Genomic DNA, 15,723 nt, shown 5'->3' with positions numbered 1-15,723 from the left:
AAGACTCACATTTTTACCTTTGATTTGAACTTAGATTGATTATTTTTGTTAATTTTATCATCCAATTGTACTGAGTTGTTCATATTTTATTGTTTTATTGTGGTCTTTTTTTACTGTTTGTATTGTTCTGCTTTGTTTGCCCCTTAAATAAAATGTATTATTATTAATATTATTATTATTATTACAATGACATGCAACTTTAAACCTAATTAACCTAGCTTAGCCTTATTGCACTTTAAGCTGAATACTAGTGTCTTGAAAAACATCTAGTCAAACATTGTGCTGCAAATATTGGCAAAGATAAAAGAAATCAGTTCTTAGAAATTAGTAACGTGTTGAAAGAAATCTCTGATAAAAAGAAATTAGGGAAAAATATACAGGGGGGCTAATAATTCTGACTTCAACTGTACATAAATGTCTATAATAAAGTTCTTGGGTGTAAAAAAAAGGTGAAAGACTCTCACCCTGGAAAACGTGGTTGCGTCCGAACTTGGGTATGTCTGGGTGATGAGCGATAAAATCCTCCAGGAAGCCGGTCAGCTGATATCCCTGACGGAGGGTCATGTGACACCCAAGCAGATACTGGTGCACCACCCGCAGGTGGAAATCATAGCTGAACGAGTGAACATGCATCAGGTCCCGCACTTTATCACACTCTTCAGTGAACAGCATGGAGAGCTGGAGGACACAAACACACTCACGGTTATTGAGGAACACAAAAAAACCTCCAAACAGCCTACCAAATCAGAAATCCCAGAGGAAATCCATCAGGCTTATATTAACAATGCAAACTGCAGACGCTCAGATTAAAAAAAGAAAAAGAGGCATTTCAACACAAGAGTCAGAGAAAATGTAAACCTTGTCAGAGACCAAAACGTTTTGCTGCATCATTTTTATCATAAATAGATAAATAGATGAATCCAAATACTGTTATTACTCATTAATGTGATATAATTGCTTCAAGCTGTATTAAATACAACACAAAAACCCCCAATGAAACTTTACAATTTCATTCATTCATTTATTTTCCTTTGCCCCTTATTTATCAGGAATCACCACAGCGGAATGAACCACCAACTATTCCAGCATATGTTTTACACAGCGAATGCCCTTATAGCCGCAACCCAGTACTGGGAAACAGCTATACACCCTCGCATTCACACACACACATACACACACACACACGCACGCACGCACGCACGCACGCACGCACGCACGCACGCACGCACGCACGCACGCACGCACGCACGCACGCACGCACGCACACACACACACACACACACACATTCATTTTCTTGTCGGCTTAGTCCCTTTAATAATCCGGGGTCGCCACAGCGGAATGAACCACCAACTTATCCAGCAAGTTTTTACGCAGCGGGTGCCCTTCCAGCCGCAACACATCTCTGGGAAACATCCACACACACATTCATACACTACGGACAATTTACACACACACACACACACACACACACTACAAGTCAATTTAGTTCATCCAATTCACCTATAGCGCATGTGTTTGGACTTTCAGGGAAACCAGTGCACCTGGAGGAAACCCACGCCAACACGGGGAGAACATGCAAACTCCACAAAGAAATGCCACCTGACCTAGCCGGGACTCGAACCAGCAACCTTCTTGCTGTGAGGCGACAACGCTTTCCACTGCACCACTGTGCTGCCCACGATCATATTCTACATCCTTAATCATACTTATACCAAAAGCTACTACTCTATTAACTATTAATAAGCAGCAAATTAGGAGTTAGAGGTCAAAATCACAGCTAAAACACCTCCAAATAAAGTGTGAGCGAAAATGTCATTTAATTGTAAATGGCGATAATGAGGCAAATGACTTGTCATCTGAAACCGGTGTCGTTTCTGAATGAGACTGTTATAAACGTTATATCTGATGAACAAAAACTTGAATCTGGGGCTAAAATCCGAAGCGCACAGATGCTGTTGACAGATTTGGCGAAGCTCAGCCAAAGACCCCTCAGTCCTGACGAAACTAATGTGAAAGCAACTGAACCTCAAAACCTTTAGCAGAGCATCTGCGATATCAATCAATGTAATAATCGTATCCGATTTAATTAAAGCTCACATCAAAGCTGTGCTTACAAAAGCATTATCGGCAAATGCAGATGACTGCAGAGAGAGAAAGCAGGAGTAATTACAGCACAATCCTGACCGCCTAAAACACACGCACACAGGTCTTATAGAAGCCAAAACCTGCTGTATTTCCACAGACAGCAGCAACCGGCCAGTGCAATTGCAGCTTTCATCCAGCAACATTTTGCACGTCAACGTTTTGAAATCTGCAGGTGGAACATTTGAGTGAATGTCCTGAAGATAAAACCACTCGTCCACTTTCCTCTCAGTCTGCATGAAACAGCTTTTAGAAACAGCTCTGTTTACATTCTGCTGTTGTGTTTGCATGCACGATGCATAGAAAACCCAGTTAGACCCTAGACTAGAGCTATTCAATTAGTTTGTGGGGGCCAGTTCAAAAAAGCATCCCAAATGAGAGGCCGGAGAGATATCACTTGCAATATGAGTGATGACAACAGTATATAAGAGCCCATATGTTGTATTTTTGCTCCTTAAGACACCCACGTTGGCTTTTTCTACATTAAAATGTTCATATATTGTATTTTGAAACAATATAATGTCAGTGCATTGTATAATGTGACTTTTTTTTCACAAACATATTCAAATGTTGTATTTCGAAGGACAAAAAAGCAGTGCATTGCTCAAGTAGGCTTCTTCCACATTCAGACACATTCATAAGTTTTGTTTTGAACTGCATAGCAATTATGGATGCAACAATTATAGATTTTGCTTGTACGATTACAGTATATAGTCTGAAGAGTAATCATGCTTTCACGGTTATCACGTCTAATGTAAATCTAAGCTTTATATTAGGTATTTAAATGAACGGTTGTTATCATCTGCATTCATACATACATAATCACTCAACCTAGGCTCATTGTGAAAACGTAGTCACGTGGACGTTTTTGGAGGCCTCGAATTATGTAGCTGGAGGTAGGTATGGCTGCAAGTCATTTGTTTAAGTGAACACTACGGGGCGGTATGACACAGTTCCTTTTGGCGCTCACTGGCTGACCGCTTACCTCCGTGTGGAGGGCTTTCCCGCCGCAACCAGTTTGTCCAGTTAGCTCGTCGTGTACGTCAGCGTACTTGAGACGCAGAGAGGAGCTGACCTCGACGACAACGACTGGGTTCGAGTACGGGGAAGAGCGGTTCCAGAAATCAGGTAAGACAAAAACAGAATCCAAAAAAGGAAATGAACGAGTAAACAACAGGGTGAGAATGTGGTTTAATCTGAAAACTGGGTAAAAATCAGATGAAGGCCTTTCTTTTTCTGGACAACTTTTGTAAACCGTCACTTGGGGGTTTAGGGAAGTATGTGGATGAGCGGGTCAAACAGTAAAATTGGTTGGGTTTAGGGAAGGAGGAGGGTGGGTCAGTCGATTGGCCGGTCACCCGGTCACTCATTCAGTCGGTCGACAGCCGCCTCTGGTGGGTTTACGCGAGAACATCGCGGGCGTGAACGGCATTCGCGAGAGACATTTGAGATATAAAAAAAGCGCACACAGTAGCCTCTCACAGATTCGCGAAAACAAAAACTGCAAAAATACGTACCTCCCGGGGACATATTTCGCACTCATCCACGGGACTACGTTTTCAGAATGAGCCTGGGTTGTAATCATTTTAATAATTTGTAATAATTCACATTCATTAATTTGTAAAAATCTACAATGTGAGATGTTTACTACTTGGTGAGTCTGACAGCCGCGAGCGCATTGCTTTGCTTACACACGCATATTGGCATATATTCTAATATTGGAAATGACGAACTAGCACATGAAAAAGGCGGGATATATGAACGGCCCGCTGCTATAGTTAATCCAGTGTGAGTACGTATTCTTGGTGTACAAGCTTGGAACTTTAAACTAGCACATAGGTGGCACAACTTCGTTTAGTTGCAGCAGTTTCGTACCCTGAAACGTTGAGAAGCCTTTAAGCTCAAGTATCCAAATGTTACTGACTGCTCACGCCACTCGCTTAATATCAGAAGACTCAAGCTCTGCGCAGTCTTCAACTGCAGCTCATGCTGTATTGAACAAACGCACGTCATTTCATAACTATAGCGGCCGTTTTTTAACTGAACTAAATTTATTTTTGATGTCTTGGTCACACTATTTGAAGGGCCAAAATAAATTGCGTCACGAGCCAAGTTTGGCCCCCGGGCCGCCAATTGAAAAGCCCTGGCAAAGGACGTTAGTCTTGCTTTTGAATCTGCCACATTGCTGACACATAAGCATTTGTAGCTCCGCCCTCTTTGAAAAAAGAGCAGAATCTCATTTGAATTTAAAGCGACAGTCACCAAAATGCACAATTTGGCTAAAAGCCTAAAAGGTTCAGTTTCCGAGAGTTATTAAACATTATCTGTGTGATATTCTGAGCTGAAACGTCCCATACACACTCCAAACACCAAAGGCTTATTTAACATCTTGTAAAAAGCCACATAATAGGTCTCCTTAAGTCATTCTCCAATGTATTGAACACTATGAACAAAAACAAACGGTCCACTTCAGCATGTCTGAACGAGAGCAATCATAACACTCGATGCTGAAGTCCTTCAGGTAAAACAACCAGTTCTTTCTGCTTCAATCAGCCTATTCACATCTCTAGAGAAAGGCTCACATGGAGGGCAAAATAGGTATTTCTTTAACTGACCACTATTTATTTTTACTCAGTTTGTACAACTATTGTAAGACTATTGTATATTAAAACACTATATTTAATATGCACCAAGTCATTGATCTCCATAGTAAATGCCAATGGCTGCTCTTCCCCAACGTTCTTCAGAATATCTCAAGTTTTTATTTTTATTTTAGAGTGACCTGTCCCTTTAAGTGCTTTTCTCACTCAAAGCCATCACACACACACACACACAAATCACCCCTGCCTGTATTTTAACAGCTAAAAATAAAAGAATTAACTACTTTTAAACATAATTGCATCATGCATTTGATAAAGCTGAATCACCATCACTCAGTGAATGTTTTATATCCATGCTGAAGATCAATCTGAATGGAAAATGAATGGCTAAAGGATGGGACATTTCAGTTTTTGCAACAAATTACATTTACAAAAGTGATTTCTTTATGCATAAGCAGTCTACTCCTCCAATGATTCAAATAAGTTTTGCAATAATAAAAGCATTTTGAGTCATTACATTAAAGATATATGCTTAAGTAATATAATTTAATTGACTAAAAAACTTGCACAGTAGCTGACATGTTTTATATCCATATGCTGTTGATTAACCTGCATATCTTAACTTTTTTCATATAAAAAAAGGAAAATAATTGGAAAACAGCTTCTTTTAGTTGTGAATGATTTTTTTTTGTCATTTATGATGCGATTATTGTATTATTTTATTCCTGATTTAAAATATAAAATTTTTTTATTTTGCCAGATTCTTCTAGAAATGGATTTCGAAGTCTTTCCCTATTCAATCAGATGAAGTTGTACTTGTATGTTGGAAAGATCTGCCCGAGGCGCAACGAAAATGACCGCTGACTGAACTTGCCTGAAGGGACTTTGCCATCACTTTGAGAGTTCCTGGTGTTTCCTGCACATCCTTACTTTCATAGTTCTTGCTGTATACTGTGTACTTTACTACTTTCTGGCAACCTCAAAATCAACTTTCCATGACTCCCGACAAAGGCCTGAAGCAGCCGCAAAAGGCAACAACTTTATAATAAACAAAGTGTAAAGTTCATTAATTCACACAATTAAAAATTAAAAAGAAATACCAATTCTCACTATTTACTATAGTGGCTTATTTGCAGTCTAATCAAGATATTTGCTGTTTATTAGTACTTATAAAGCACATATTCATTTATTCATTTTCCTTCGACTTAATCCCTTAATCATCAGGGGTCACCACAGAGCAATGAACCGCCGACTATTCCAGCATGTTTTACAGAATGCATGGCCTTCCAGGTGCAATCCAGTACTTGGAAACACGTTTTTATTCATTCATTTATTAATTTTTCTTCGATTTAATCCCTTATTTATCAGGGGTCGCCACAGCGGAATGAACCACCAAATATTCCAGCATGTTTTACAGAACGGATGGCCCTTCAGGTGCAATCCAGTACTTGGAAACACGTGTTTATTCATTCATTTATTAATTTTCCTTCAATTTAGTCCCTTATTTATCAGGGGTCGCCACAGCGGAATGAACCACCAAATATTCCAGCATATGTTTTACACAGTGGATGGCCTTCCAGCAGCAACCCAGTACTGGGAAACACCCATCCACACTCATTCACACACACACACACTCATAAACTTAAGACAATTTAGCTCACCCAATTCACCTATAACTCGTGTGTTTGGACTGTGGGGGAACCCGGAGCACCCGGAGGAAACCCACGCCATCACAGAGAGAACATGTTTCCTTTGGCTAGCAAAGTTTTGAAAGGCTTTACATTACATCTACCGTAGCTTTATATCAGACTATTGTAAGAGGAAGATTACATTCACATTTGCGCCAGAGACTTTCATCCAAAGCAACTTACACCACTGGAAGACACACATTCTCACAGCTCTGCCGTGGCAAAATGGGAAAAGCAGCGCTTGTGAATTCCTCTTTCTGAAAAGGCTTGAGTTGTGAAAAGAAAATGATAAACCCCACACTTGGGCTAAAATCAGCATCACATTCATCATCTATAGAGGAAATAAAGAGTCCAAGAATTAAAGTTGATGATTCCCTAAATAGAGACAAGCGGATATAAATCAAGATGCATTAAGAGTGGAAGAAAATCAGATATATAATCATTGAGCAAGGAGAAAAGATCATCAGAGCTGCGAGAAGAGTGACCTCAGAGCTCCCAGAAGATTAAATAAATGGATTAAAAACATTAGAGATGCAACTAAAGGTGCATCACTGACAAACACGGGGGAAGAAGCCGTCTGATTGGAGTGAACCCCATAGAAACCGCAAGATTGGGGATGCAGGATGAAAAGGGGAGGAGCCAGGCACTACACTGGGGGAGGGGTCTGAGGTAAAGACTGAAGCCTGATTGGTTGTAGACGAGCCCCGCCCCCGAGGATGCAGAACATACCGCAGAGTCACAGTCTGTGGGCTCCTCGGGGAACGGCTTGCTAGGAGCTTTGTTCAGAAGAGAGTCCTGATGGAAAGAAAGGGTGAGATGGGACTAAACACACCCACACACGCACATATACACACACATACATACATATATGCAGGACAGTGAGACAGACACAGAAGATAACACACACACACACAAACAAAGAAACATGCCACACAGAGAGGTTAGAAGTCAATTTGCACACAAAATGACAACAAAACACACATGCACAAGTACACTGCGCTAATGTATGAAGACGTGTTACAGGAAGTGACAGACATGATGGGTATGACGAGGCGAGTTTTTATAGATGAGACGCAGGACTTAAATTAAATATCTATATTTTTAGCAACAATTGAGAAGCGGGTTAAAAAAAACGAGACATTTCATTTGGTTTTTCTGCATCAAAGATGACATTTGCAATTGGGATTTTGCATGCATTAATATATAAATATAATAAATATATAAAAGGTAATCTACTGTAATGTTTTAAATAAGTTTTGCAAAAATAAATAAATAAATAAATTAAAAAATAAATAAATCATAAATATGGGTAAAATCTGCAAAATTTTAAGTTTAAAGGTTTATATAAAATATGAAATGAAATGAAACACTGTACTTACTCCCAACTGCACTTTCTAAAGCATTTAAAGATGAAATTATCATATTAAACTGTATCAATTAATAAATCTTACTGTTTTGAAAGATCAGGCAAAATATAAAGACTTTGATCTTTGTTTTGAATACATCCGACAGGATTTTTGGGCATATAAACTATTGTTTTGAGGGTAGACTGACTAGTGAATTATTAATTAAAATAAAAACAAAGAAACAAACAAACAAACAAACAAACCAACAACAAATAGATCTACATAAATACATACATAAACAAACACACAACAAAATAAATAAATGATTAAATAAGTAAATAAATATATAAACAAATAAATAAATAAAGACACACCCTAATAAATAAATAAACAAAGACACACCCAAATGAAATAATAAATAAATAAATAAATAAATAAATAAAACACACACCAAAAAATAAAGACAAATCCAAATAAATAAACAAAGACACACCCAAATGAAAGAATAAATAAATAAACACACACCAAAAAATAAAGATATGTCCAAATAAATAAATAAATAAATAAATAAAGACACACCCAAATGAACGAATAAATAAATAAATAAACAAACAAAAGACACACCCAAATGAAAGAAGAAATAAACAAACAAACAAACAAACAAACAAACAAACAAACCACCAAAATAAAATAAAGACATACCCAAATAAATAAATGAATGAATAAAGACATGTGTACCCAAATAAATAAATAATAAACAAAGACACAGCCAAATAATTACATAAATAAACAAACACACACCAAAATAAATAAATAAATAGACACAGCCAAATAAATAAATAAATAAACAAACAAAGACACACCCAAATGAAAGAATAAATAAATAGACAAATAAATAAATAAACAAACACACACTCAAAATAAAGGCATACCCAAATAAATAAATAAATACATACAGACACACCTAAATGAATGAATGAATAAATAAACAAACAAACACACACCAAAATAAAGACATATCCAAATAAATAAATCAATGAATAAAGATACGTGTACTCAAATAAATAAATAAATAAACAAAGACAGAGCCAAATAATCAAATAAATGAACAAAGATCCAGCCAAATAATTAAATAAATAAACAAAGACACACCCAAATGAATAAATAAATAAATAAACACACACCAAAATAAAATAAAATAAAGACATACCCAAATAATCAAATAAATAAACAAAGATCCAGCCAAATAATTAAATAAATAAACAAAGACACACCCAAATGAATAAATAAATAAATAAATAAACAAACACCAAAATAAAATAAAGACATACCCAAATAAACAAATAAAGAAACACCCAAATGAATGAATAAATAAATAAATAATTATTAAATTATAATTATTAATCATACATTTTTAATATAATTAAAAGTGCTAGCAATTATTTTCATATTTTTATACGCTAAACTTTCGTATTAAAGGTCACACTCAGAAAACAGTGCCATGATACTGAATAAGTCACACTGGTGTTCAGTTTGTTAATCATTATTTAGTGATGAGACACAAACAAAAATGACATTACTCTGAACTTTCTGCTACTTTCACATAGAGATATACATATTTAAATTATACTGTAACTGAAAAGCAGTATTTTAATGTAATATACTATATTGGGCGGCACGGTGGCTAGTTAGTGCATGTTCTCCCAGTGTTGCATGGGTTTCCTCCGGGTGCTCCGGTTTCCCCCAACGTCCAATCACATGAATTAAATAAACTAAATTGGCAATAGTGTATTAGTGTGTCTATGTGTGCGTGTGTGTGTGTGTGTGTGAGTCTAATTAACAAAGAACTACACATATATTTAACACAGACATTCATAAACCCTTTAGAAACTGTTAACGGTTACTTTATGACACCTAATAACTGCAATATTAACAATCAACACTAACATTATATAATATTTAAAGTGATGGACTGTTAGCAGAGGCTGTAGATTAACAGTAATAAAGTTCATTTTCTTTCACAGATCATAAAACCTAAAGCTAAACGTATTAATTCTGTGTTGCCTGTATTTGTGCTTTTTGACTCTACAACATATGATAATATATATTCTTAAATGCGTAACAGTCTTTAATGAGTTTTCATTTTTAGCTAGTGTATTGATTAAATATTAGAATGTGTGTTTATTACAAAGATACACACTGCCAGAAACCTATTCAAATCTATTCAACCCTACTGTGATTAGACTGCAATAACGTGTTCACACTGAACTGATGTACATTTGTACACTAAACAACATAAACAAAAGTAATCTATATTTATGCTGTGCGCTGTAGAGAAGGTGTCTTGATAATTGAGTCCACTAATGTCTCTGTCTAACGGCCCTTATACTTCAGGCATGAGAGAAATATGATTTCATAAAAGTCCAGCAGTAACCTTTTCAAATGTGCTTCATGAAAAGAACAATTTTCTAGTACAAATGGCAGCGTTTCCTCAGAATGACCTTTAAACGTCTGACTTCAGAACCATTTGCTGATTTTCACGCTGAATTTGATCACTCCGTTCTCCTGCAGAAAGTGCATAGATTTGGCTTTCGAGGAATAAAAACATGCATTACCATCAGAAAACAATTAATAATAACTCAGCTTACAGTTGTGTCAGTATGGAAAATAATCTGTGTTTGTCTGCGTAACTCCTAAAGCCAAAATACAGGATAATTGACCACATTTACTTTATTAAATCAAGCTGTTAGTAATCTATTGCAATAACAAAAAATAAAGTCTTTGCAATCGTTCAATTTCAAAGACATACAGAAACATTTTTCACCAATTCAGGAAATCCTGAATTATAAAAATGATAAATAGTCATTTTAATTAGTCAGCTTATCATAATGTAATCATATTTACAGTTAGGGATTTAATAAAGGAGAAAAATATTAACACCACACTTATTTATAATTATAATTCTATTTCATTCATTCATTTTCCTTTGGCTTAGTCTCTTATTTTTCCTTAGTTATCTTTTATTACGTACTTATTAAGTACTTAACACCTAACTAAAGTTCTAACTAAAGTATGAACCTTATATGTGATAAATTTCATTTATTACATTTAATACAATTTCACAATTTTATTATCGTTTACTAATTCTCACAATTAAACTTATTTTTTAAATAATAATAATAATTATTATCATTATTATTACAATTAGTACTACTACTGCTGCAAATAACTCCTAATAATTATTTTATTTATTTCTTTATTTAATATTTTATCTATTGTTTATTTATAATAAATATTACAACATATTAAGTTGACCAATTCTCACAATTAAACTTCATTCTTAAATAATAATAATAATAATAATAATAAAATAACTACTACTACTACTACTAATAATAATAATAATAATTAATATTATTATTCTTTTATTTATTTATAAGAATTATTATAGCATACTAATGATGTCATTAACTCACAATTAAACTTCACTCTTAAATCAATGAATTTAAATAAATACATATTTAAGTAATATTTTAAGAAATGAATATCATAATAAAATAATTATTAATATTAATATTTTTATTACCACTACTACCTCTACAATAATAATGATGATAATAATAATTACTTCTACTACTACTATTACTACTACAACTATTAATAATAATAACTTGTATTAATTATTATTTTATTCATAAGAACTATTGCACCATACTAATTGTTTAATTATTCTCACAATTAAACTTAATTCTTAAATAAAAATAAATTAATAAATAAAATGAATAAATACATAAATAATAATAATAATAATAATATGATTTTGAATATTAATATTAAAAGTATTATTACCACTATACTTCTAAAATAATAATAATGATAATAATTACTACTACTAAAAATAATATTAATTTGTATTAATTATTATTTTATTTATAAGAATTATTACAACCTACTAACTGTTTAATGATTCTCACAATTAAACTTTGTTCTTAAAAATAAATGTAGAAATTAAATAAATAAATATTTAAGCAATATTTTAAATAATAAATATAACAATAATATAATAATAATTATTATTAATATTATTACCACTACTACTTCTATAATAAAAATAATAATAATGATAATAATAACAATAACAATAATAATAATAATAATAATAATAATAATAATAATAATAATAATAATAATAAATTGTATACATTTTATTAATATTATTATAAATATTAATATTTATTTATCACAATTATAAAACCTACTGCAAAGGAAATACTAACTCGCAAACAAATTACAGAATATACTTGGCTTTCGAGGAACAAAAAGAAAACAAATGCCCAATAATTCCGCTTATAGTTCATCCTAAACAAATAATAATAATAATAATAATAATAATAATAATAATAATAACAGTTTACAAACAAAAATGATGGACTCTAATAGAAGCTGATGGATTTTCAGGACTGATTCTTGCTGTTTGTCCTCGAGCTCAGTATGAAGAATCTGCACTTACAAACAGCCAAACAAACACGCTAATGACTTAATGTCTGCTATGAACGAGCAGCTGCGATTGGAGGAACCTTATGGGCTTCTGGCGCTGCAGAAATCATCACAGACCTCCTGCTGAGAAACATCTGGAGATTTACAAATATTTACACTTAATTACTCCTCATTTACAGCCAACCTGGACTTGCTGCACATTAAACACGCCATCAGAGAGAGACAGAGAGACAGACATTTGACCAGTGAATCCTGCGATTGCTGCTTGTTGCTCATATTAAATCCGTCCGTAGAGATTTACAACAGATGCACAGAAATACAATGCTCAAATCCTTTTCCGGTCTTTCAGCACATGTATTGGTTTCTGCTTAAGGTTGTTCTCAAAACACTCAAATGTCGTTACCTGTGAATTAACCGTCTGACCCATGGGGATCCTGGAACACTCCAATGCAAACTGCTTCACGCAGAAATAACAGCCCTGAAACACACACCACATTTGCTTTATTAATTAACCTAGTACAGGGTTCATACACACCTCTACTACTTAAGTGACCCCATGACTTTCAGGTAAATTTTCATTCCTAATGTTTCATGTAACGTCTACGTATACAAAGGGGTGGAAAGAATACTGAAAAATCATACTCAAGTAAAAGTACCATTACTTGCCTAAAATATAGTGCAAGTAGAGTAAAAGTCTCTCTTGTAAATATTACAGTACGAGTATGTGCATAAGTATGAGCTGCTCTTTTAAAAGTACTCAAGATTAGTGAGTATTGAGTATTACGTTGTAAAAAGCTCATGCATTTACATGCAACTTGTGCAAGTGTGTGTGTGTTTGTGTGTGTGTGTGTGTGTGTGTGTGTGTGTGTGTGTGTGTAAGCATGACATTCTTTACAGCATTTAGTTATTGTTTAAGACTATTTGGTGAGTTCAGTATTCATACAGTAAACATCTCAAACATCTCATCTCATCTGTCGATCATTGCATTTAAAGGTTTTAGACATCTTTTTGAAAACTTTTAATGCTTCGAATTAGGGTTGGGCGACGTCGACCAGTTTGGCATCGTATGATGTCTTATGTGAAACATTCTTAAAATAATAAAATTAATGAATTAGAATAAACAAATATTTATGAAACAAATATAATTATTATTATTATTGTAATAAAATAATTATTAATATTAATATTACCACTACTACATCATCAATAATAACGATGATAATAACTGCTACTACTAGTAATAAAAATAAAATTTTGTATTATTATTTTATTTATTTATAAGAATTATTTCTTGATTCTAACAATTAAACTTAATAAGTAAACTAAATTAATAAGTTAAATAAATATTTATTTAATTTTTAAGTAATAAATATAATAATAATAATAATAATAATAAAAATATAATAATTATGAATATAATTGTTATCATTACCACTATACTTCTACAATAATAATAATGATGATGATGATAGTAACTACTACTACTAATAATAATAATAATTTGTGTTATTATTTTATTTATAAGAATTATTACAACAAACTAACTGTTTAATGATCCTCACAATTAAACTTTATTTATACATTTATAATTAAAAAAATAAATACTTTAATATTTTAGCAATATTTAAAGTAATAAATAAAATAATACTATAATAATAATTATTTACATTATTATTATTATTATTATTACCACTACTACTTCTATAATAATAATAATAATTATAATTTATATTAATAATTATTATAACAATAATAATAATTATTATTATTACTACTACTATTTCTATAATAATAATAATTATAATAATTTAAATTAATAATTATTATAACAATAATAATAATTATTAGTATTACTACTCCTACTTCTATAATAATAATAATAATAATAATAATAATTATTATTATTATTATTGTTATTATTATTATTATTATTATTATTAAGGTTATTATTATTATTATTAATATTATTATTATTAATATTATTATTATTATTAATATTATTATTATTATTATTATTATTATTATTGTTATTATTATTATTATTATTATTATTATTATTATTGTACCATTCTGTACAGCATTTAGTTATTGTTTAAGACTATTTGGTGATTTCAATATTCATACAGTAAACTGTAATCTCAAACATCTAAACATCACAAATGAATGAATTTTCTGATAATATTTCTTATTATTATTTATTTATATCATTATTATTACCACTTCTGCTTCAATAAAGTATGAATTATAATTACAACAATATTACATTTTTTTATTGCTATTACTATTATTATTACTGCTACTATTAATAACAAGTATAAGAATAACAAAATTAATAATAATTCTAAATGATGACACGATTGATATAAATAGATTTATTATTCATAAATAAGCAAATCATTATTAATATTGATGATGATGATTATTATCAGGTCTTAATGAATTATTTTGACAGCCGTAATAACAATATCTTCAAAACACTCTGAAAGTGAATTGTGAGAGATGTGAGGCGTGAGGAAGGCTGGAGATCAGATGGCATGTTGTTTCCTCGCTGTTGATTCTGTGTGTTCAAATATTAATAAGCATAAATAGTGCGCGAGCGAGGCAGACTCCATTAAGCATCTCTCTTTCTCCTCTGTGTCTGCCGAGACGTTCAGTGTTGTTGTAAAAGCCCAGTGTCTGCTGTGTGCTGATTCTGAGGCCTGAAAAATAAAAACTCTGCTCTGAAGACAGAAGATGAAGCTCTTACCTGAAAGGCCAGCTCCATCAGCACGATTCCTCCCGGCAGCGCCCTCTGCAGGTGATACGACACAGAGCCTGACGAACTGCTCTGCTACACACACACACACATATATAATGTAGGATCTTTATGATTCTTCAAATCTGATTGTTATGAAAGCAACTACAGGTCTGATTCTTGTGACATGCAGACACAGCCATGCTTCTTTTTATTCTCCTAAAATGATGGGGTTTATTTAGACTGCAAATGGAAAAGTCTGTGTGTATATTTGAACTGTAAAACATACAGACAAAGTGATGTGTAATGCAAATAAGAATAAATCTTAAAAATTAGCGTAATGCGTAAACGTGAAATAAAGCTTGTGTACCTTAGGGCTGCTGTCTTCACTCTTCTGCTTATTATATGAGAACGATGAGAATGAAGATCTGCCTTCAGTGGACAGAGAGCTCAACATGGCGGCGCGAGCTCGAGCGATGCTGCAGAAACAGACAGAACAACAGTCTGTAAAGCTGAAGCACACACTCCTGCTGCCCAATACAGTCTCACTTTCCCTTTAACACTCTTTTCATTCAACGGAAATGCACAGCTTGCAATCACACTGAATTACAGAAGAATACAATGCATTCAAACACTCCTGGGAAGTTGTAATTATGAAGTCAGATCACATTGGTCGCACTTTTGAAGTCCATTTCTAATATTTTTCAAAACATTT

General features: G+C 32.9%; 1 protein-coding gene across 20 annotated transcripts in view; it reads right to left on the bottom strand.

The window, feature by feature from the left end:
• szt2 (SZT2 subunit of KICSTOR complex) overlaps positions 1 to 15,723 on the bottom strand; it is a 174,765-nt gene that overhangs the window by 18,022 nt on the left and 141,020 nt on the right. For 7 of the 20 annotated variants that reach the window (XM_073953547.1, XM_073953551.1, XM_073953552.1 and 4 more), the window contains 4 exons: positions 15,379 to 15,487; positions 15,021 to 15,104; positions 12,678 to 12,752; positions 465 to 678 (listed from right to left, as the gene is read on the bottom strand). In XM_073953547.1, the coding sequence (XP_073809648.1) occupies positions 465 to 678; positions 12,678 to 12,752; positions 15,021 to 15,104; positions 15,379 to 15,487 (482 nt within the window). Of the gene's footprint in view, positions 1 to 214; positions 679 to 7,160; positions 7,254 to 12,677; positions 12,753 to 15,020; positions 15,105 to 15,378; positions 15,488 to 15,723 lie in introns of all 20 variants that reach the window. The other 13 variants (XM_073953541.1, XM_073953540.1, XM_073953545.1 and 10 more) reach the window with 7 other exon arrangements.

The sequence above is a fragment of the Danio rerio genome, chromosome 6 (assembly GCF_049306965.1).
Source record: "Danio rerio strain Tuebingen ecotype United States chromosome 6, GRCz12tu, whole genome shotgun sequence".
Lineage (NCBI taxonomy): Eukaryota > Metazoa > Chordata > Actinopteri > Cypriniformes > Danionidae > Danio > Danio rerio.
The sequence above is the reverse complement of the archived record's forward strand: the minus strand, read 5'-3'. Positions and strand labels throughout refer to the sequence as shown.